Genomic DNA, 26,274 nt, shown 5'->3' with positions numbered 1-26,274 from the left:
CAGCAAAATTCACAGATCTGGGTTAGAACACATAAGAAATAACGCTATTGCGTACAGCAACAGAAAAAGAAGACTCCCTATTAAATGCAATGCATGAACTAATAGTAACATCAATATCAAATAGTATACTGGAGTGATCATCCAAATCATCCAGGGAGATTAACTTCAACTTAAAAATTATGAGGCAATTACGTTGCTGAATGTAGCCTATAACATTATTAAATCGTCATATTACTGCGAAAAGTCACTGACATTTTATTTACCTTAAAATGAGCTAACTGTATTGTAAGACTTATTTTTATATTTTCTTACTGTGCATAAAATCATTAACTACATCAGAACGCTCTAAAAGCTAATAATTAAACAGTAAGAATCACTAAGTAAGAATTAGATAATAAGATATGCTAAAACTGTTTAAGTGAGTTAACAACTGAACTGAACTGCTGCAAATGATAAAAATGATAAATGCAAAATCTCAGTAACAGTAGTTAGTGACTTTTATCATAACATATTTATATAAAAATGTGCAATCGTCAGGACAGTCAGCACTAGCAGTTAGATAAAATTTAAGTTTTCAGTCGGTGTTAAGAATTAGTGGAGTGACTACATTGGTGATTAATAGATTCTAAAAAACAATAATTTTATATTATTACTAGTGCAGCATTGTGTAAACACAAACGGAATAATGACTTCTAGACTGCTCCAACTTTAAAAAGATTTTTCCAAGACGCATTTGATTTGATCACTAATCACATATCATTCATGTGACAGATACTTCCCCTATATCATCATTGTGAACTGAAGGCAATTAACAGGTCCAAATAAATTACATATGGGTATGATCAATCTTCTTCTTGTTATGCTATATGCTTAGCAGCATGTAGGTGTTTTAGTTACTGTCTTCATCAACTATTCTAAAGTTTCCCTCCTCAGCTAGCCAGAAAATGGATCCAGAATCTTTGATAGTATACCAGTTTCGTATGTTTCTAAGCCAGGGATGTAATTTTTCTTTCAGACTTTTTCTACTCTCAATCTTGCCTGTAAGTGTAAGTATTAAGAGGGAGTACCTTACAAATATAAAGGGCAACAAAATGTCCAACTTTATACAACGATAATATGCCTAAAGCCCTCTTACAGATTGGAAACATGGACAATGACTAAATTAGATAAAGAGCCACTGTCAATCTTTGAAAGAAAAGTATTGATTGGCATATATGAGAGAGTCAAGAGGGTTTCCAGAAAATGGAATATAATTTTGAACTATATATAAACTTTTTGGTAATGTAAAAAAGCAAAGAATATTCACTGAAAGTATGAAGAAAACATTGACCAACAGTGTTACTCAGAATTGATTAATATCCAAAATAGTAGCAAGTAAAATTTTTAAACAAAAAGAAATAGAAATAGTATGAAACAAATTAGAAACTAACCAATGTCAGCAGTATTTAATGTGCTAAGAACCAGAACACTAAACATAAATTTTGAAAATGAGTTCAGAGGTGAAAATCTAAATATAAAAAAATGTCAAATATAGAGTATAAAATATAAATACAAGTATTTCTAATTACAGTTGTGATTTATTCGCATAAAATATAAAAGTTAATATAAAAGAAATGTCACAAAAATATTTTCAGAACCATATTAGTACACAAATCACAAGAAAAAAAATCACTTACTAAAAGAATACCTTAGTTCTGAGAGGAAATCAACATAAAAAGCAAGGAAAAAGGAGAAACCTAGTTAAAATATATTACATCTACTATCACAATAAACAATAACTACAGAAAAAAAAAAGTAACTAAAGCATTAGCAAGGAAAATAAAAAGACGAACACTGTTAAGTTTTCTCTTTAAGAATGGAAGCTAACTTCTACTAAGTACCAAAGCACATATGAAGATTTATTAAAACACAGAAAAAAGAAATATGAATATAAAATTGACATCAGCACTGGGACTACATAGTACACTGAATTGTTTAAAGCAAGTAAATATTGAATGTTACTTAGCAACTTACTTAAAACTGTTCCGAAACTGACCACAAAAAATCATAACCAACACAATTAGCACTGAAATTGAGCAAGTTGATGAACAATAAGGATTTAGATCTGGAAGATTCTCTAATGATGTGGTCTTTGTCTTGATATACTTAAATCATGGAAAAATCATTGGAATACATCATCCTTGACCACTGTTGCTTTATAGATCTACAAAAGGCATTTTATCATGTATAACAGCATAACTAACTCATTTGCTGCATGAGCAAAATATACTGTCAGATCTTATTAAAGCAATTGAAAACATATATAGCAGAAACAATATCCACATTAAAATTAACAAGCTAACAGAGCCTGCACTGACAAGAGGACCATATGCTGAGAGACTCATTAAGCTCTCTTCTGTTTTAACCTCATTGTGAATAAAATGATCAACAAGGTTTGAAATGCAGGCATGGGCTATAGTGTGAGTGAAGAAATTATCGCTTAAATGTATTGCAGATGATATTGTACCTTTTGCAAAGGGTGAAGATGATCTGCAGAGGTTTTCTATATCAATTTAATCTAACAGCAAGGACATTTAATATGAAGTTGTTAACAAACAAAACAAAAAGTATATAAAAATCTCCAAAAATACAATCAGATGTAGCGTGGAAATGGGTGACAAAATAACTCAGCGAAAAGCGAATTGTAACTACATAGGAATGGTTATGCCAGCTATGAAGATACAGAAGCAGAAATTGGTTAACAAATAAGTAAACAAAATAGCAGGATATCTTAAATACATATAAAAGTAATCAGGTTACTTATGAACTTTACTGCAGAAACAAGACAACAATATCAAGAAAACAACAATATTAATAGAAATGTGTGAAATGCATAAATATCACAAGACAACATACTACAAATAGTGTAATAGTGATCTCAGACAAATATGTAACAAAGACAATATAAGCAACTGGATACTTGACAGAAAAAAGATTGTAACAGCCACATAAGTAAAATCAGAGAGGAAAAAAATTGAGTGATAATCTGGACATCCAAAAAACAGCAAGAAGAATAAATCAGCTCATTATGGACTTAAAATGCAATGATGACAATGTAAAATACAAAAATGATTTTTTCGCATGGAATTGAGAATGTTAGTTTATCTATTTCATTATTCAACTTTTGAATATAGTAAAAATATGTAGTTTAATTTAATTTATTTTTTAAATAAAGAGATAAAGGTATATTTTAAAATTTCAGTTTTGAGTACCTCTGCGGAAAATATTTTTGGACAAAAAATAATGATTGCAAAGTCTCAAAGAATTCAATTAGAATATTGTACATTGCAATACTTACAAAGAGAAACAAAATTATTTAGTACTTAACACTTTACACATTTAAATCAAATTTTCAGAAACATGCCAAAAAAACAACATAATGCATGAAATTATAAGAATCTGCCCACAAAAAAATATATTTCCAAATATTCTACAAGCATGTAATATCAAGACCTAATATAATAAGAAACAAATGTATATTTAATTTTAGATACAAAGAAGACAAAACTAAAACAAAGTTATTTTCTAGAGTTATTTTGATACGTTTTAGTACTTATATACATTTATTTTAGGAATAGTTAGACAGAGCTCTTCAGCTATTTTAAGTACAATAAGCCCATAGTAATATTTCTTACAAAATAAGAAACAGAATCTAATTATAAACAAATAGAGGTTAATGAATTACTGATGCATGATTTTTGCATATTTAAAAGCCAACCGCCACCAAAATATATAAAAATGCCTACCACATTGGACAAATCATTAGTTATAACAGAATCAGGAACAGAAAAAAGATCCCCGGCTCGGGAAAGATCCCGGTTTTTTAAAACTTGCATAAACAATTCATGCATTTTTCGGTGAATCTTTTCTTCTGCTGCAACGTTGACACTCATTTTATACAAATTACAGTCACAAAATAATAAAAATCACACAGGTTTATACGGAATTACACCGCTAAAGTCGAAAATAAAAAGTATTGTAAGATCTGGCATTCCTCAACGATATACAACGGTTACAGACTTGACACAAAACTGTAAAAAGCAACATATTTCTGCTATGGTCATTGACTTCGGGGCTCTACTCTACTCTTAGCTGCTGAATGTGAAAGTAATTTTTATTTTAGGATCATACAGGTGGTTTTTACACCTGAGTTTGCGCATGTTTTGATGTAAAAATAAAAGTCTACTTACTTAGTTTGACAAGAAACAGCCAGAACATTTCTAAAAGTCAAACGTCAATTTCACGGAATTGTATTAAACGTATTAAACACTGATTTTCTAGTATATTTGGTTGCATACCCTTTGCAGTAGAAATAGGATATACTTACTCTGTATTCTATATTATTATTTTATTTATAAATTCAATTTTTTAGAAATTAATAATTATGGATAATCTTGAATCTTTTGAATATACAAAGGTAATGATACTCTTTTAATGAATAGAGATCAATATCTTAGTCTAAGTGAATCTATATTAGATGATGATAGGTATACATTATTAGCCACTTACCTCCAATCTTTGTTCGAAATTCGCAAATAAAGTAAATATATGACACATTTAAACATATTAATATCATAGATAAATCATTAGCTAAATCATTAGCTAAATCATTACATAATTATGACGGTTTTGTACCGAGATTTTACTGTCTTCCTAAAATACATGACCCGCAGTTGAGCATGAGACCTATTGTTTCCGCTATCAACTCTCCACCAATATTGCCAAGTTTTTGACAGAGACCAAGTCTAAATCTTATGATTAAGTATAACATTTTGGATTCTTTTTAATTAAGTGAATTCATCAATGAATTTCAGTTATCCCAAAGGTACCTACATTTTAGTGATTTTTACGTAACCATTGGAGTTATATTTAACCTAACTCTCCTGTTTCTTGGGATGTGTTCCAGAAATATTACAATTAATTTTTGATACTAATGGTTTGGCTTTCAATGATCAATATTATCTACAAACATTTGGAATACCTATGGGTTGTTTCAGTTCATCTATCCTTGTGAATTTTGTTTTAGACGATTTAGTCACTGACCGTTTAAGGTTGATGGGTTTTCAAAACCATTTTATTAAATGCTATGTGTAGGACCTATTTCTAGTTTTACAACTGGACACTGGACGGGACCTGCGACACCCTGTTGGTGTTCAACGGGTTTGATTCTCATCTACAGTTCACTTGTGAACTGGAGGACTCAACCAATCCCTTTTAGGATATGTGAGTCTTTAGGAGGGTAGACAATACTTTGGCTACAAGTTGGTATAGGAAACCAATGTCTTCCAACACCAACAGGTTCCTCAATTACCATTCTTTTAAATATAAAATCAATCTCATCCAAGCCCTGAGTTATGTTACGCAGGTTAACACATGCATTTTCATATTTTATTAAGAAGTATTCTCGTTGGAAATTCTATCCTCCCCCTTAATTATAAAATATCTTTTCTCTAGAAGTTATCGTACTTTATCTAATGATTTACCCAATGGTGAACAATTAAGGCCAATCTCAAATAATACCGTTCCGCAAACTACAACACTTGACTCGAAAACCTTTCTCTATTATCCTGGCTTTAGACAAGCAAATAAGGTTGTCAGAAGTGATGCCTGAGCTAGCTTGGCACAGAAGCTATGAAAACTGCTGTAGATTATGTATTAAAACATAACTTTAGTATCAGAAAGCAGCCGAGAGAAATGGCATTAAACATCAAACGTTAGCGCGATACATAAAGACAGCTAAAGAAGCTTCCAACTACGTATTATGGTATAAGCCCCACTACGATACTCGAATGATATTAAATAATGAATACAATAAGAAATATTGCTTAAAAATTACGCAATACTGTCTGTGTAACAAAATTTATAGGCCTCAGAAATGGGAAGGGATTATACAGCTCATAGAAACAGGAAAATTTTCGGAACAGGAATGATTTCATTACGACGACTAACGCGAGAAAGAGGACAACGAATTTATGGGAAACGATAAATATACTTCGCATCGGTACTTGAAACGTAAAGTCTTTAAACACAAGAGAGCAGGAAATTACAACATCTACCAAAACAACAAAATGGAAGTCAGACTAGATGGACAACTTACAGAACCTATAGAAATAGGCAGCGGAATAAGACAAGGGGATTCATTCAGCCCCAAGCTCTCCACTTTGATCATGGATAAAATCATCAAAAGCGTTAACAAAGGAAGAGGATACAGAATAGGAAACAAAGAAATAAAAATACTCTGTTACGCAGACGACGCTATATTGATAGCCCAAGATGGAGATAGTCTGCAAAGACTGGTCCACAGATTTAACATAAGAGCAAAATAATTTAATATGACAATCTCATCTTAGAAAACTGAAACAATAGTTGTCAGCAAAGAACTAACCACATGCAAAGTAGAAATTGATGGAATTAGTATTGAACAAGTAATGGAAATAAAATACCTGGGAAATACACTGTCTAGCTATGGAGACCTGGACCTATGAAAAAGTAAGAGATCAAGTACAAAAACTAAATAGACTGGCAGGATGCCTTAATAACACCATATGGCGATACAGACACATTAACACTGAGATGAAGTCAATAATTTATAAAGCCAGTGAAGACCAATGCCAGCCACAACGCAAAGGCTACTGGAAACGGCAGAGATAAGAGTACTGAGAAGAATTACAGGAAATACGCTGAGAGATCGAAAGAGAAATGAAGACATTGGAAGAAAATGTAACGTATAGCAGAATTGCTTATAAAGAGAAAGAAGAAGAGAAGCCAAAGGATCAATGTCGATAACGAAATGTTAATATTAACGATATTATAACGATAATATTCCTCAAATAATGTGCCCACGTTTGTCTAAAACTCTTGACAATATATCTTTCACACCGGATGAAATTAAACATCATTTAAGGAAACTACGAAATAATTCATCACCTGGATTAGACGGACTCACCTCTTTTTTCCTCAAACAATGTGCAGAATCTGTAGCCATCCCTATATCTCTTATAATGAATGTTTCTTTTAACAAGGTTCTCTCCCCTCGTCCTGGAAATTGGCTTCGGTTACTCCTATATTCAAGAAAGGAAATAAACTTGATTGCAATAACTATCGTCCAATCAGCCTGGTTCCTATTGTCGGCAAGGTCATGTAATCGATTATTTCAGAAGCTATGTCTGAGTTTCTTCTTCAAGAAAATATCATCCCTCACCAACAGCATTGCTTTATCAAAGGTCGTTCAACGATCACAAACTTACTTCATTGAGTCCCACCTTACCAAGAGTGGAGTCCCACAAGGATCAGTACTTGGACCGCTACTATTTTGTGTCTACACTAGTGATCTTCCGCTCATCGTATCCAGTAAGGTTTCCATTTACGCTGATGACACGAAATTATATGTGAATCCAACTATTAACCAACATGTTCTTCAACAAGATCTTGACGCAATATTCAAATGGTCCTCAGAATGGTTACTTCCGCTTAACATTGAAAAATGCGTTGTTTTACATATCGGCAAAAATAACCCATCACTACCGTACTTTATTAATGGACATCCCTTAAACTCGGTAACCTCCCACAATGATCTCGGAGTGATAATTAATAGTGACTTAAATTGGTCTGATCACATAGTGTCGGTGTGTAAACGTGCAAACTCGAAACTGTTCGGTAAATGTTTTACACGTATATCTCTAACTTCTGTTAGTAAACTTTACTCAATATACGAGAGTTAGACCTATTCTTGAGTTTGCCGGACCAGTGTGGAATCCAGATCTCATTCGCGGTAAGATCCTACTTGAAAATGTTCAACGTAAAGCTACAAGACTGGCATACGGTCGTGTAAGACCTAACTATGAAGATAGATTATCCATGGCTCATCTTACGACATTCGAGCAGCGACGTCTTCGAGGTGATCTAATTATGTCCTTCCGTATTTTAAAACATAACTTTGAGAACCTAAGCACCATATTCACTTTGAATCAAGACGAAAGATTAAGAGGCCATCGATACAAATTGAAAAGGGAACAAACTACTGCAAGGTCCAGGGTGAACTTTTTGCCAAATAGAATCTTTAATATCTGGAACAATTTGGATCAAGACACCATATCGGCAACTAGTGTTAACATCTTTAAAAATAAACTTGATAGTGGTTTATTTTATTTATAGGATTTTTTTTTCTTGGATAGCATTATTTATTTATTTATTTATTGTCTCACCATTCAACTTTTGTATGATATACTTAATTGTTTATGTTTACTTAACTTTATAATTGGTATTAGTTTTATAAGGATGTTTTTTATTTTTGATTTTTGGGCATAATAGGAGCTCGCTCCTCTGCCCTTATTTGTAATATAATAATAATAATAATAATAATAATATCGTGGAAGCCCATACATTAGAATATTTGCATATGCTGATTTATTGTGCAGCAACAGCAATTGCTAATGTTATGGGCATTAAGATCAGAACACGACGGGGAACTAATATCGGAAGGACTGAAAACAGAATTGCACCCTGGGAAAAAAGACTGCTGAGTAAAATTGAATTACTGCGCAGGGATATTGGACAAATTACAGAATACATCCGAGGAGTAAGAAGTCGAAAAGTAATTAAAAGAACTGAAGAAATAATTCTGAACACTCCAAGACACTCACAACATGATCCAGGAAACAACACAGCTCAACACTGCCTAGACACATTAAAACAAAAACTCTCCGTTTATTCAGGACGCCTAAGGAGATACAAAGTTAGTAACAACCGTAAATGCGACAATATACTTTTTGAGAATGCAGAAAAGGCTTTCTATAGAAAACTAAATTCCACCGTAGAAAATGTAAATAAATCCTACCCAAGCCAAGAAGAAATTCATGAGTTCTGGGGAAACCAACTTTCGACGCCAGCTACTCATAACAACAATGCTGGATGGATTGAACAAACGACGAACAACTGTCAACACTACAGTAATATTCCTTATGAACCTTTCACCACTGAAGAAGTCTCGAACATTATCAAAGAGCTTCATAACTGGAAATCTCCTGGACCAGACGGAGTTCAAAACTTCTGGCTAAAGAAGTTTTGGAGTATGCATGAGCTTTTAACAGCATTTATTAATAATATTATTTCTAATTCACAGGAAATACCATCATTTCTTACTCAGGGAACCACTTATCTAATACCGAAGGATCAAAGTAACACCCAAGATCCAGCAAAGTACCGCCCAATTACTTGTCTTCCAACTTTGTACAAATTGGTCACATCCTGTGTGGCCCGGCGTATCTACCAACATTGTGCTCTGAACAATATCATAGAACCTCAACAGAAAGGATGCGCTAAGGGCTCCATGGGCTGCAAAGAACAACTTATTATCGACTCAGTCATTTCTAACCAGGCATACACCAAAAAAAGAAACCTTTTTACTGCCTTCATTGACTACAAGAAGGCTTTTGATTCAGTGCCGCATGAATGGCTTATAGATATATTGAAAATATATAAAGTCAATGATAATCTCGTGACCTTTTTGAAGCATATAATGGCAGAGTGGAAGACTAAAATTCACCTTCAAATACCGGGTGAAATTAATATCGAAACTGAAGATATCCCCATTAACCGGGGGCTTTTCCAGGGGGACTCGTTGAGTCCACTTTGGTTTTGCCTAGCAATGAACCCACTATCTCAGCTGCTGAACTCTACTGACTCAGGTTTTAGCATAAAAAATAACAACACTGTTGTAGCGAAGCTTAATTATCTGTTGTATATGGATGATTTAAAATTAATGGCTTCCACTCGAAACCACCTAGATGGGATGCTAAAAACTGTAGAAAATTTCTCAAATGATATCAGTATGAATTTTGGACTAGGCAAGTGCCGTATACTAAATATAGTCAGAGGAAAGGTTCAGCCCGGAGGTTTCGATATGCAAGATGGCCAAAACATCGAGGCAATGGGTGAAAATGATATGTACAAATATCTCGGAGTAAAACAAGCGCGGAAAATTGACCATAAACAAATGAAAACTGAACTAACTTCGGAGTTCGTGCGAAGAGTAAGACAACTAAATCGGTCATATCTTAATAGTAAAAATTTGTTTAAGGCATTAAATACGTACGCCTGTTCCGCGCTGAGCTACTCATTTGGTATTATAAAGTGGTCAAAAACGGATATAGAGGGTCTTCAGCGGAAAGTAAGAACACTTCTCACAAAGGCGCAAAAACATCATCCACGCAGTGCAGTAGAGAGAACAACATTACCGCGGTATCAAGGGGGAAGAGGACTTATGGATATAGGTGAGCAATTGGATAAACAAATTGCTAATTTAAGAACTTATTTTCAGGTACAGGCTGAGACATCTACTTTACATCGAGCAATTTGCGCAGTAGATGATACGACGCCGCTTAAACTGAGGGAACAAGAAATGCGCATAAACCACCTGACTAAGCAAGACAAAATGCGCACCTGGATGAGTAAACCTCTGCATGGGCGACATCTTAATGAGATCAGCCAAGAATATGTCGACAATACAGCGTCGAACTATTGGTTGACATCAGGAAAGATGTTTCCCGAGACTGAGGGTTTCCTACTTGCCATTCAGGATCAGGTTATTCCAACTAAAAATTACCTGAAATATATTGTTAAAGATCCTCAAGTCCAAAATGACAAATGCCGATATGGATGCCAAGCCCAAGAAACCATCCAACATCTTGCCGGTGGCTGCCAGGCATTTGTCGGTACTGATTATAAAGAACGTCATGACTCAGTAGGAAAGATTATCCACCAAGAACTAGCTGACAAACTGGGACTTCTCCACACCGACCATCTTCCTTATTATCAATACGTCCCTGATAGAATGCTTGAAAATGACAACTACAAGCTATACTGGGACCGCACTGTGCTTACAGACCAACCAGTGGCCCATAATAGACCCGATCTCATACTAGTTAATAAAATTACTAGGCAAACAACACTTATTGATGTGGCGATACCCAACACCAATAATTTACGTGTTAAATACAACGAAAAGATCGCCAAGTACAGAGATCTAGAAATACAAATCAGAGAATGGAAAGTACCCAGACGATACCTATTATTCTTTCTACCACTGGAGTCATCCCGAAGAGCCTCCTAGAAAACATAAAAAAGCTGGGTCTAAATGAACATCTATATAAGATTATGCAGAAAGCTGTGTTACTTTCGACGTCCAGATGCGTACGAAAATTTTTGGGAGATACACCGACATACCAAGTCACCTAGGACTCGATAACATGGAAAGAGTCCCACCAGAGCTCAATCCTTTTGATACCGTAGGTATCTGGGATGAGTGAATTTTCCCCTTAGAGTTAGTGTGAGCCGTATGGCTAAATCTGGAATAATAATAATAATAATAATAACTATGCTTACTGAGTTAGATGCCGCCTGTAACGAAGTTGGTTTGAACATAAATTTTAGAAAAACCCAATACATGACAAATCTGGTACCAAGCGAAAATTCTAAAGTCGACTGCAACGAAATAGGATTAGTTCATAAAATATAAATACTTAGGTCATGAAATCCAAGTTGCTAGCGACAATCAAACTGTTGAACTGCAAAGAAGAATCACTTTAGCATGGGCCGCATATGGAGATCTATCAGACATCTTCAAGAGAAACATGCCAAATTATTTGAAAAAAAGACGTTCGACCAATGTGTGCTTTCAGTCATGACTTACGGCGCCGAAAAACTTTCCTTAGCCTAGGCTACAGCAACCAAACTCAGAATAGCTCAAAGACGAATGGAACGATCGCTACTTGGACTAACTGTCATCTCGAGACACAGTTAGAAACGAAGAAATAAGAAGAAAGACAGACGCCACAGATGTCATAGAGGGTATAGTATGACTGAAGTGGAACTGGGCGGGCCCTGTAGCCAGAATTAATGACGGGCGATGAACCCAAAAAATTACAGTGTAGAGACCACGAGCTGACAGAAAAAGCAGGGGTAGACCACCTATACGATGGATAGGCGACTTTAAAAGAATCGCTGGGAATTGGCTGCAGGAAGCTCAAGACCGACAGAACTGGAAGAAATTATGGAAGGTCTATATCCAACTTTGGTCGCAGAAGGCTGGACAATGATAATAATGATGTTTGAAATACAGGACATCATTTATACTACAGGTAATTAACAGTTAATTTATTGCTGAATTCTTTCTAATAATTTATTAATTTTTCTAATAATTTTTACAAAAATAAATTTTTACGGTTACTCGCATTTATCATTTATGCAAAATGATCCTTCAACACAAGCTTCACTTGAAGATGAGCAATCTTCTCCTTTTTCTAAAACAAAATTTCATTATTAGCTACCTATAACTATTAAAGAGTAATTTAATTTAATAGATCTAATTTATAAATATTGATTGAAACACATAAATAAGCAGCGAAACACATTAGTTTTTCTTTATTACATTATTACCAATAACAAAGGTACAAATGTCTAAAACGAACCAAAAGATGTAGTTTCATACACTCTGCTGAGGAAAAACTCTGAAACCAGCTTTTATAAACATTAGTTAACAGTTAATAAAGATGTTATTGTAACACAAAAATTCTACAAGATAAACGAGAGCAGAGAAGGAAGTTAATAGGTTAATTGATTATATCCGAGGTATTATTGAGAATCATTCTGGTGTTCCAGTCCAGGGTAGAAGATATATTTCCAAAACTGAAACTAACAGTAGAACATGCCAAATACTTAATCGAAAGGAGTAAGATGATGAGGCCCAGCATAACCCCATGAAATGTTAGAGTTCTTTAAAAGAACCACGAGATTCTTCTCTTTCCTATAGTTTTTTTGCCCTGGATGTTTCCTTCTTTGGTTAATTGAAGTAGTTAATGTTTTTAGTTAAGCATAATGTATCAAAGATATTTCAACTTCTTGTTCTGAGGGTTTCTCTTATTTCCATTCTCTTATTAATTCTTCTTGTGACTTCGTTGTTTGTTACACGCATTATCTATCAAACGCAAATCTTTCTGTAGTACTGATGAACTATATCATAAAATTTTTCTAAAATCTCCAAAAAAATGTGTTGGAAGTCCTGGTCTCACTAATTAATGATTCCTTAGGTATATTTCCAGAGTGCCTAAAGACAGCCATTATCTTTTCTATGAAGGTTTTATCACAAAATCAGTTTGGTTTTTTATCTAATAAATGTACCAGTTATGCAATGTTTTCTATACTACATGAGGTTTACCAAGCACTAAACAATAATCTTTACACTGCCACTGTTTTTTGTGACTATGCCAAAGCTTTTGATTGCGTAAATCACCACATTTTGATAAAAAAAACTAAATTTTTACGGAATTAGAGGTATTTCTTTGAATTGGTTGCGATCCTACTTGGTGAATAGGAAACAACTGGTTAGAGCAAATGATATTGACTTTGACCACAAAGGAGTATGGGGAGTACCTCAAGGTTTAGTATTGGGTCCTCTAATTTTCCTTACCTTTATAAATGACATCAGTAATTTAAAAATCGATGGAAAACTTTTTTTTGTTGATGATACCAGTATCATCTGGATAAATCTAATATTGTAACTCTTCATGCAACTATAGTTTCTGATCTACTTAAAATAAAAACCTAGTCCGACTCTAATTTACTCTCTTTTTACGTGGATAAGACAGTAGCATTATCCTACAAAGGAGCTCTTTCTTCTTTTACTTCTCAAAGGAAAAGTAAAAAAAAAATATAAAATCAGATATCACAGTTCTTACCAAAACAAAGAAAAAAGGCCAAGGTAACGAAGAGATAGGAGGTTTTATACATATTTATAGTGGAGTAGAGAAAGGCAAGATAGCACAAGCAGGGGTATCAATATTGATAAAAAAAAGTTAAAAAGAAACCTGGAAAGCTGGGAACAAATCAATCAGAGAATTATTAGGGTATCTATTACGTGGAAAGCACACTTGACTTGATAGGGTGAGAAACATAGATATTAGGAGAGACATGGAAATTGACCTAAACATAATAGATACTATCCAAGCCAAAAGACTAAACTGGTATGGACACCTGCAGAGAATTCCTGAAAATAGATGGCAAAAAAGATAGAAAAATGAACTCTGTCTCGTAGAAGAAAACGAGGTAGAAAAAGAGGGTCATGAAGAGATGTCGAAGATGCAATGACCGCCAGAGATTTAAAAACTGAGGATTGTTCCTGAGGCCAGCTGTAGAAAACTCGTCTTCTATTATATATATATATATATATATATATATATATATATATATATACATATATATATACATATATATATACATATATATATATATATATATATATATATATATATATATATATATGTATATATATATATATATATACATATATATATATATATATATATATATATATATATATATATATATATATATATATATATATATATATCTTTAAGGAATATGACCGTCTAATTTAATATAAAAAATGTGCACTCGTAAGTGAATGGGATATTTTCGGTCAATTTGGAGATTAAAAAAGAAAAGAGTTGTGCTACTTTATCTTTTTATTGAATACCTTTCGCCCACTGTTCAATGGGCATCATCAGTTCATCTAAAAGAATGGTATTAGCGATACATCTAATATAAAAAACAATTAAGTAAACGATCTTACCTTTAAAAGCTCTGTAGCATTAAGATATTAGTATGGTGAAGACACATCAAAAATTAATTTACTAAATAAAACAGCAAAAACACAGAATGCCGGAAGATTCCCAATTTAAGTAATTTTATATTAATTAGTTTTATAATTTAACTTTTAAAAACATTGATGGATTCTAAAATCTATCAAAAAAATGTAATTGTCAATTTTGAAATGTTATATTAACAACGGCAAGGCTAGGGATCTTGACTGTCATGATCATATCATGTAAAATAAAGTATTTGAAAGTTCGAATGTCAGAACTGACAATCAGATGGTGAGATTGAAGGAAAAGTTTTGTAGATGCCAACATAAATGTTATGATATAATAAAAGAAGTTGAAGAAGAAACCAATAATTTAAAAGTAGAATACGGAAGAATCAATTTTGTAGTATTAGTGCATGGTAAATTTGGCTTAAGTTGCTGATATCAGTTCTCTTATTTAATGCATTAGGTTGTTTCAAAATATGACACATCTCCATAAACTGTCTCTTATTAAAGTTACGTTCTGTACAGAGAATTCTAACACCATCAAAATTCACAGTATGTTTGGTGTTGATTGCATGTTCTGCAAGGGCACAAGTATGTTTAGAAAGTTTAATGTCACTACGATGTGAAGTAAGGCGTCCTTTAAGGGAACGGCCAGTTTGACCAATATAACATGCATCACATTCAGAACAGGGTATGTGATAGACTACATTCACTTGTTCCAAAAAGAAAAGAGGTGTTTTAATTTTAGAAAACAAGTTCCTGACAGTCTTTGAATTATTGATAGCAATCTTAACCGGGATATTGTTCTGTTTGTACAATTTAATAAGCTTTTCAGTAACATATGGGAAATAGGGTAGTGAAGAGTAATGGGTGGTGGAAGTTGCAATGTTAGGAGAAAGTAGAGTATTGTTGTTCATAATATTATTAGAAATCATTAACACATCCTGATAACAAAAGGGATTCTCTTTTGTTACTCAGAAGTATACTATCTGACAATTCTTACCCTACATCTCTCATAAATAAATACCTTTTTTCAACAAGTTTTGGGTCTTATATTGATGATTTACCTAATGGCGATCAACTTAGAATGATTTCTAATAATATTATGAACAACAATACTCTACTTTCTCCTAACATTGCAACTTCCACCACCCATTACTCTTCACTACCCTATTTCCCATATGTTACTGAAAAGCTTATTAAATTGTACAAACAGAACAATATCCCGGTTAAGATTGCTATCAATAATTCAAAGACTGTCAGGAACTTGTTTTCTAAAATTAAAACACCTCTTTTCTTTTTGGAACAAGTGAATGTAGTCTATCACATACCCTGTTCTGAATGTGATGCATGTTATATTGGTCAAACTGGCCGTTCCCTTAAAGGACGCCTTACTTCACATCGTAGTGACATTAAACTTTCTAAACATACTTGTGCCCTTGCAGAACATGCAATCAACACCAAACATACTGTGAATTTTGATGGTGTTAGAATTCTCTGTACAGAACGTAACTTTAATAAGAGACAGTTTATGGAGATGTGTCATATTTTGAAACAACCTAATGCATTAAATAAGAGAACTGATATCAGCAACTTAAGCCAAATTTACCATGCACTAATACTACAAAATTGATTCTTCCGTATTCTACTTTTAAATTATTGGTTTCTTCTTCAACTTCTTTTATTATATCATAACATTTATGTTGGCATCTACAAAACTTTTCCTTCAATCTCACCATCTGATTGTCAGTTCTGACATTCGAACTTTCAAATACTTTATTTTACATGATATGATCATGACAGTCAAGATCCCTAGCCTTGCCGTTGTTAATATAACATTTCAAAATTGACAATTACATTTTTTTGATAGATTTTAGAATCCATCAATGTTTTTAAAAGTTAAATTATAAAACTAATTAATATAAAATTACTTAAATTGGGAATCTTCCGGCATTCTGTGTTTTTGCTGTTTTATTTAGTAAATTAATTTTTGATGTGTCTTCACCATACTAATATCTTAATGCTACAGATCTTTTAAAGGTAAGATCGTTTACTTAATTGTTTTTTATATTAGATGTATCGCTAATACCATTCTTTTAGATGAACTGATGATGCCCATTGAACAGTGGGCGAAACGTATTCAATAAAAAGATAAAGTAGCACAACTCTTTTCTTTTTTAATTTTTTAATCTCCAAATTGACCGAAAATATCCCATTCACTTACGAGTGCACATTTTTTATATATATATATATATATATATATATATATATATATATATATATATATATATACATATATATATATATATATATATATATATATATATTATATATATATATATATATATATATTATATATATATATATATATATTATATATATATATATATATATATATATATATATATATATATATACAATAGGTAAAAGTTTATGGTAGGTATGGACCTTCGACGACCCAAAACCTTCGAACCAAAGTGTTCGATTCTTGTATCCTTCCCGTTCTCACTTACGGAGCTCAAACCTGGACATTCACAAAAAAGAACATGGACAAGATTCGAAAAACTCAGCGAGCCATGGAACGACAGATGCTTGGTATCTTACTAATAGATCGGCAAACGAACGAAGCAATCCGGAACAAAACAAAAATAAAGGACGCCGCGAAACAAGCAGCTAAATTAAAATGGAAATGGGCTGGACACAACGAACGTCTCGAAGATGGTAGATGGAACAAAGAAGTCGGAAACTGGCGACCGTACGATGCGAAGAGACCAAGAGAAAGACCTCAAATGCGCTGGAGCGACGATATCAAAAGAGTCGCAGGACCAATGTGGAAACGCCTAGCACACAACAGGGATTAATGGCGAGAAATGGGAGAGGCCTTTATTCGACAATTCGGATAGAAAAAGCGCTATAAAAATGGACCTTACGTGAGATGGAGTGAGAAACACCTGTTTAAAAAGAGAGAGGTATATTAGGTCCACCCTTTATATCGCATCGCCGAACATGCATGAGTGGATATAATAAAAAAGGGGAAGTTCAACGTTGCCAAACTTATTGGTTTTATTTGACCTGTTGTCTTTTTAGCATTTGAACAAAGGCCGTAAAATTTGGGAAAGTTGAGAACAAATAATCCAGTCTTTAAAATTTAGATTTGGTCTAAGTCTAAGTCTATATTAACTAATACCAATGTGGAACGGATTGCCTCTTCTAACTCGGTCATTCTTTTTAACATGTAATAGGTGAAGTTCTACCTAGTTTCCACGTCCTGGATTGGCCGTTTGGGAACTTTGTTATGGTGTAATTAATACTTTAAAAGCCTTTCCGAAGATAAGGTACTTTTTTGAAATGTGTTTTTTGCCGAATTGTCAAAAAAAGACTTTTTATTTTATCTATTTGTACACGATAGCATTTAAGTGCGTCCTCCACCAATAAATTTAACGTAGGAACTAAACAATTTAAATGTTTTCATTCCAAAACATCTTTAATAGCTTTGACCATATTTGAAGCATTATCAGTTACTGCAAAAATTTAATTTTCGTTTTAAACCCCACTGATTAATAATTTCACTAATTTCGAAAGCGATGTTTTCTGAATTATGGTTTCCAGAAAAATGGCAGCAGCCTAATAAAACCGTTTTAAAGTCTAAATTTTCGGTTAAATATTGTCCTGTTAATGAGATTTAACTCTCAGTTACTCCACATATCCAAAGGTCAGTAGTACTACAGATATTTTTACAGATATGTTTTCTTTAACAACTTGTGATCTAATAATTTGCTCAGTTTTGATATAACATTCCTGAAGTAATGAACCTGACAAAGTTTTTCTTGTTGGCGGTTTATATCCAGGAATTCACCCTGCAAACTTTTTAAAAACTCGTTCTTTAACTATGGAAAACATATGAAACGAGTCTTTGCATAGGTTAAGTAAATTCATATCTATTTGTTTCTTTGGTTCTAAACTAATATTTTTATTAATGGAAGTATTCATCACCTTTTGACGCTTGGGTGGCGGTGGCAGTATGTCAGTACTTGTAGTAGAAGTAGTAGAAACGGACAGAAATGCGTCAGAAGAAGTTTCCATCATTGCAATATTCAGAAAGTAGTAGTAAAAAATGTGCACTTTTTGAAAATAAAATTATTATTTATGGGCAATGGGCGTCAATAAGAAATATGGAGGGGAGACCAAGGGGAAATATGATTGTTATCTTTGTCTATTCGCTAAAAATATGATTTTATATCTGTGTTATCCTAGATATCCTGTTAAATTTTACCATACCGACCATAAACTTTTACCTACACTATATATATATATATATATATATATATATATATATATATATACATATATATATATATATCTATATATATATATATATATATATATATATATATATATATATATATATATATATATATTGGGATTTGCAGCGGTGAAATAAGTGTACTCTTTTAGTAAAGTGCTACTGTTAGTAAAGCATCCTCGAAACCTATTAAGAATGTAAAAGGTTATAAAAACTGACGTTAATGAGATTTGTCTTTCGTGGATGTTCTACTCACATGTGACAATATCACGCACCACTCATTGATTGAGTCAATAATTAAATAATCTATAAATTGCATGGTGTAAAAGACCAAACTTGACAATTATATTTACTTTTAACACATAAGATAAAGACGATTACAACGATTTAAAACGGCCACGTGTGCCGGCCAACAGTGGAGTGTTAGGTTAAGAGTAGCTGTCATTCCTGGACATGGCAAATGACAGAACTTCTTCTTGTTTTCTTTGTCTTATGTAGTACTACTATATTACACATCAAAATTTAACAAAGATAGTATTTAGGTTGAAAGAACAATTTTTATTTGTATTAAGATGAAAAAATACTAAATAAAGAAACATGGAAACTTTACAATGACTCAGATGTTGAAACATCATTGACATGTGAATGTGTATCCAAATATAATAGGTAGGAGTAAATGGAGCTTACCTGATTAATGTCACTCCTTTTGTTTATTGCGTTTGAATTCTGAGCAATGAATGCCATTTCTAAGAAGATTCTTTTTTTGTAATTGGTTTCAGTAGCTAAAACTTTGACTGATTCATAATTCATTATGCGATGTTCTTTATTTACATGTTCTGCAAGGGCAGATCTTTCCGGATATAGTCTGCTGTCGCTTCGATGACTGATTAAGCGACTACCTAGGCTACGCGTGGTTTGTCCCACATATACCAAATTACAATTGTTGCAAGGAATCTGGTACACAACGTTGGAACAATTTTTGATGTCACTTTTATCTTTGACTTTGGAATATATTGATCTCGCAGTTAATGAAGTTTTGAAGGCTATTTTTAAATTAGTGAAATCTTTAAAAAGTCTTGTCAGTCTGGGTGTTATGCCTTTTATGTATTTTAATGAAGTATATGAGCAATTGGCATTTTGTTCTCCACTTGTGACAATAATTTGCACCTCATCATTATGGCGTGCTATGTTCGGGGTCAAACTAAATAAGATCACATGTAGTCACACATAACACATGTGAGTAGAACATCCACGAAAGACAAATCTCATTAACGTAAGTTTTTATTACCTTTTACATTCTTAATAGGTTTCGAGGATGCTTTACTAACAGTAGCACTTTATTTCAGTTTTTCCTGATGATGAAAATAAACATTTTCGAAAGCTTGAAACTTAGTTAAAAGAGTAAACTTATTTCACCGCTGCAAATCCCAATAAACCTCAAAGCTCCGTTTTCTAACGTTGTCAGCAAAGACTTCTTTTCCTTTTCCTATATATATATATATATATATATATATATATATATATATATATATATATATATATATATATATATATATATATATTATGCTATATTGGACCAGGTAACAGGAAAATTTCATTCCTGTCATAAGTGGCATTCCTTAGTGTCTAATATATGAATATATGTTGATGATACTGACATCAAGAAATACTGAAAGGCACTAGTATAAAGATTAAGAGGAATATTCTAGATACAAGCTATTGAAAAAAGCTTAGTGGGTCAAAAATAGACTCCATAATATTCATTTAATGATGGAATTGCTACTCCAAATATGATAATAAGATTAGATGGTGAAATGGTTGCAAAAAATACAATGAATGAAGTATAGATGTATGACAGGAAAATTCTAATGAAACTTAAAGCCAAATTTTAGAAAACTGCTATAAGACCAGCTATGATGTACAACACTTCACTATAGTCAGTTAAAAAGAAAGAAAAATAACGGATGCACGTGGCTGAATTGAGAATGACATGAAATAAGAGAGCGGTGAAGATAGGTTGGCGTCAACGCCAAAATAATAATCGATTACTACGAAAAATCAATCAGTTGCAAGTTCCTCGATATATTTAGAGAGAAAAACCAAATAAGACACTCGTGGAAACATTTTCTGAATGAGCTTAATATTAGTATAACCATAACCCAAGATAAAAACATATGAGTACATTTAATAAGGAGAGCAGTTCAGACGTAGGAATAATGGCAAAGAGAACGATATAATGACGATATAATATATGATATATCGAAAAGTATTTAGAGAAGAGGTGATAGCACTGAAAAAAAATATATAAAGATAAAGCAAGAATTGAAGAAACAAAAAACAAATTAATCCGGATTGAAAACAAAGTAGAATGAATTGAAAAACAGATGAAAAGAAATAACATAATAATTACGGGTCTACCAATAGTCGCAACAGATGAAACACTCTTAAAAAATAATGTAAAAGATTTTATACAAAAACACCTAAAATGAAGGATTATAGCGAAAATATTAAGGTAATGAAAGAAAAAAGCAAAGTCAGATTTCTTACTGGAGAAAAAATCTTCATCAACGATGACCTGACCGAAATGGAAAGATACAAGAGGCAGGAAATTGTAAATAAAGGCAAGGAGTTAAGAGCTGAAGGTAAAAACGTAAAGATAGGGTACAGAAAATTAACTGTGAATGGCATAAAATGGGAAGGGGTCGGAAATGGTACTTTCAAACGAGAAAATTCTAGAAATATGGACCCAAAAAACGGCATATAGTAGCGGAAAAAGAAAAAGACGGTCCATTATGCCGACGGACCCTACCGATGAACAGGATAATGAGTTTGAACATAAATAGAAAAACAAAAAATAAGAATACGTACCTAAATATTGCGACATGGAATATACGAGGAGTATACGAGGAAGGAGCATTAATTAACCTAATAGAAGAACTTAAAAAAATATAAAATACACATCATAGCAATACAAGAAACACATTTGACTGGAAACAACATTAAAAAGATTAGCCCATACATGTTTTATACAAGTGGAGACGATAATAGGAATAACAAGATAGTACTACTGTGAGTAACATACAGTATGGTGGAAATGAAAGGAATAAATTCGTTATTTCGTAAGTCGATTTTTATTTTTAAATAAGCTATTCGTAAGAATACATTTTTATTTTTGACGTCATCTATGTGAGCGTGATGACGTCATTGCTAAAATTTTTGAATAGAAAGGGGGGTATTGTAATACATCATTTGAAAGGTCTTTTAAATACCTATTCAGCTATATCAATATGTCTAAGTAATTAAAATTTATAATTGTTTAAAAAAATAATTAAATTTTTATTATTACAATAGGGCCTGCGTAGCGCAAGCGGTAGGATGCTTGCCTCGCAAGCCGGTGATCCGGAGTTCGAATCCTACCACCGGCAAGAACATCTAGACATTTTAAAAATATCTATAGGCCCCAGGTCGACTCAGCCTGAATAAAAATGAGTACCTTGGGTAAAACCAGGGGTAATAATAGACGGTAGAAGCGTAGCACTGGCCATGTTACCTTCCTTGTATACCGTAGGCCCTAGATATAGCAGACTACCCTGCTATACTCCCAAAGCCGCGACAGCAGTATAAAACGGGAGACTATTATTATATTATTACAATAAATATTTATTAAGTATTATTAAATAAATACAACGAAACCTAAATTAAGTGCTCAAATTGTTTACCTTCAGCTAAAATACAATGAGAAAGGCGTGCCGCGAACTCTTCTCTAACATTCTCTAAAACTTCCGGAGTTATTTGAACAACCTCATTACGTATTCTTTCTTTCAGTTCATTAATATTTTGTGATCTATTTTGATACACCTTACTTTTTAAATATCCCCATAAAAAGAAATCAAGAGGAGTCAAATCAGGTGACTTAGGCGGCCATTCTATTGTTCCTCTTCGACCTATCCACCGATTTGGAAAGACGTTGTTTAAGTAGTTGCGTACCAAGACAGCATAGTGTGGAGGAGCACCATCTTGCTGTAGCCATAAATCATTTCTGTTTGGAAACAACCGGTTCAATTCTGGAAGCAAGAAATTTTGAAGAAATTCTAAATATCGAGGACCTGTTAAGGTTTCTTCGAAAAAGTATGGTCCAATACCTATTATCTATTATTCCCACCCAAACATTAATTTTCTCTGGGTATTGAGTACGGTACTCTTGCATCCAGTGTGGATTTTCCGTAGCCCAGTACCGATAAGTTTGACGACTGACATGACCGTTTAGTAGAAATGTAGCTTCATCAGAGAAAATAATCTATTTTAAAAACATCGGATCTCTGTTATTTCGTTCCATTATAATGTCACAAAATTCAATTCGTCTATCAAAATCATCTTCCATAAGTTCTTGTACTAAACTTACTTTGTAGGGATGCCACTTTTCCTTCTTTAGCTGTTTAAGAACTGTTGAATGGTCCATGTCATTATCTAATGCTACTTGCCGTGAACTGTTATGAGGATTATCTTGAAAAGCTAACAGAACGTCTACTTGTTGGTTTTCAGATATTGGTTTTCTACTACCTTTAGGAAGATCTTTAACATGACCCGTTTCTCTAAATTTTTTCTCAATTTTGCTTACAGTGGATTGTGAAATTGGTTCTCGACGGGGGTATTTATTATTAAATAACGCACATACTTCTTTCTGCGTACGTGTTTTATCTCCATAACCAATCATTATAAGAATTTCAATTCTTTGCATTTCAGTTCTCTTCATGTTCAAAGATACAAAGACTTTTTGAATACGTTTACTACAATAATACTATTAATCACTTGACAGAAAGATAATTAAGTTTGAATGTCCAACTATCAATGTTCATATTGATAAGGTAACTAGTTTTTTTAAAAAGGTAAAAAGTAGATAAAAAAGACATTTCATTACCAGTGATGGCCTTTATAAAATTTATTTTTGGGTGTCAATAATACATCATATCAATACTTAATAAATATTTATTGTAATAATAAATATTTAATAATTTTTTAAACAATTACAAACATCAAATACTCAGACATATTGATATGGCTGAATAGGTATTTAAAAGACCTTTCAAATGATGTATTAATACCCCCTTTTCTATTTAAAAATTTTAGCAATGACGTCATTACGCTCACATAGATGACGTTAAAAATAAAAATGTATTCTTACGAATAGCTTATTTAAAAATAAAAATCGACGGGTTTCAGGATTTTTCCGTAAAGTCTCCGGTTTACGAAATAACGAATTTATTCCTTTCATTTTCACCATACTGTATAACAAAAGTTCTTGAAAATGACAAACACTATAAAGGAAGTAACGTCGAAGAACATACGAAGAACAAAAAGATTTAGAAAAAACTGCTGGTTCGATGACGAATGTAGAATAGATTTAAAAAAAGATCAGATTTGAGATTAAAAAGTTTACGATCGCAAAAACAAGACGACCTAGAAAGGTATGCCGAACAATGAAAAGAAGTAAAGAAAATCCTAAGAGAGCGGAAACGAAAGTATATGGATGATAAAGTAAAGCATATTGAAAGAAATTAGGTAGGAAGAGGTAAAATACATTAAAACTGGGTATGATGTAAAAACGGTGAATGTAAAAGATAAGCAAGGAAACCTGATAGTGGACGAAGATCAAATATGTGAAAGGTGGAAAGAATATTTCGAAGGGATGCTAAATGACGTAGTGACTAATGAAGAAAATTATAATGTTCCTAATCCTCACATAGTAATAGAAGAAATACCAAAGCCCACAAGAGAAGAAATTGAAGAAATAATAAAAGATATGAAAAATCACAAAAGCCCCTGGGACAGCGGTATTGTATCAGAGAACTTAAAATATGGAGGAGAGGCTTTAATAAACCAACTTAGTTGGCTAATACTGTGGAATGCCGAAAAAATGTCTCAAGAATGAAACAAGTCCATTATAATTCCTATACACAAAAAGGGAGATGGAACTGCATGCGCAAACTATAGAGGAATATCCTTGTTAGAGATAATATACAAAGTGCTAGAGGTAAAATAGAGGTAATATGCAAGAGAACACCAGGGAGGATTTCGCAAGAAAAGATCAACAACCGATCAAATATTGATGCTAAAACAAATCCTGATCAATTGCTATGAATACAATATTTCAGCACAAGTACTTTTAATTGATTACAAAGCCGCCTACGCTACAATAGACAGAAACAAATTAATAGAAACGCTAAAAAAATTCCAAGAGCCAGAAAAATAATAAGATTGGTAAAAATGACAATTTGACAAACCATTTGTGCTGTGAAATGCAACGGTACAGTCTCAGAAGAATTCGAAGTGAAAAATGCTACAAAGCTAAACGCTGCCGAGACATGGACTGTGAATAAAACCATACAGAACAGATTGGAAGCATGGGAAAGAAAGATATTTCGCAAAATGTTTGGTGGAAATGTAGTAGAGGGAGAATGGAGAAGACGAACTAATGCAGAAGTGTACCATTTGTATGCTAACCCTACAATAACAAAGGTGGTGAAAAAACGTAGACTAGATGGCTCGAACATCTAGAAAGAATGCAAGGTAATAGCCTAGTCAAGAATATTGCTTGGAGAGTACCTAAGGGCAAAAAAAAGAGAGGAAGACCAAGAAATAAATGGAGAGGTGTAGTGATGGAAGATGTTAGAGAGATGGCAATCAGAGATTGGAAGCTGATAGCTAAGAACAGAAAACGATGGAAATTATCCATCCAGCAATGGGTCTAAGGCCTGTTAACGCTGTACATAGATACATAATATATGATAAAAATATAAATTTACTCACGTTTTTCGATATAGCAATTTAAACAGCACTCACATGGGTATTTCTTTTTTAATACTGAACCAGAAATACACATAGGAATTGGACAGTTTAATGGTTCGCATGGGGGACATTGTTGTGCTATACACAAACATATGCACAGAGACAATACGGTGATTGCTACTAACTCTCGCATTGTGATCATAAACAGCACTTGGATTAGAAATGTTTTTCAAATAACATCTCTTAATTATTTATAGATTAAGTATAATTTATAAAAGTGGTAATTCCTAATAATTACCGTTTGTCTTCTAATAAACTAGTAATTATGTTAGATATTTTTATCGTATAAATTGTAATAAATGCCTGTATTTTATATGTGGATGCTTGTATTAAATATTTCTTTGAAATAAGCTGACGGAAGAATAACAAAGATTATATAAATATAAAAAAAATATGAATCCCAGGAATGCGTTTCAAAATTCTAATATTGTTTTATTTATTT

At 32.9% G+C, this 26,274-nt stretch overlaps 1 protein-coding gene and 1 long non-coding RNA gene across 3 annotated transcripts in view; both read right to left on the bottom strand.

Moving 5' to 3' along the window:
• The window catches only part of melt (ventricular zone expressed PH domain-containing protein melted), a 56,145-nt gene extending 51,932 nt beyond the window's left edge, over nucleotides 1-4,213 (bottom strand). For both annotated transcript variants that reach the window (XR_011950365.1, XM_072526826.1), the window contains exon 1: nucleotides 3,786-4,213. Coding sequence is in view for 1 of the 2 variants with exons in the window: in XM_072526826.1 (XP_072382927.1) it covers nucleotides 3,786-3,932 (147 nt within the window). In the remaining variant the exon portion in view is untranslated. The remainder of the gene's footprint in view (nucleotides 1-3,785) is intronic.
• A 7,990-nt stretch (nucleotides 4,214-12,203) lies between these two features.
• LOC140436157 (uncharacterized) lies at nucleotides 12,204-25,990 on the bottom strand. The gene is made up of 2 exons (XR_011950252.1): nucleotides 25,794-25,990; nucleotides 12,204-12,338 (listed from the first exon to the last, which is right to left on the bottom strand). It is a non-coding gene; the product is annotated as an uncharacterized lncRNA (long non-coding RNA).
• Between the last annotated feature and the right edge of the window lie 284 nt (nucleotides 25,991-26,274).

This window comes from Diabrotica undecimpunctata, chromosome 3 (genome assembly GCF_040954645.1).
Source record: "Diabrotica undecimpunctata isolate CICGRU chromosome 3, icDiaUnde3, whole genome shotgun sequence".
Classification (NCBI taxonomy): domain Eukaryota; kingdom Metazoa; phylum Arthropoda; class Insecta; order Coleoptera; family Chrysomelidae; genus Diabrotica; species Diabrotica undecimpunctata.
Note: the sequence above shows the minus strand (reverse complement) of the source record. Positions and strands in the feature narration are given on the sequence as shown.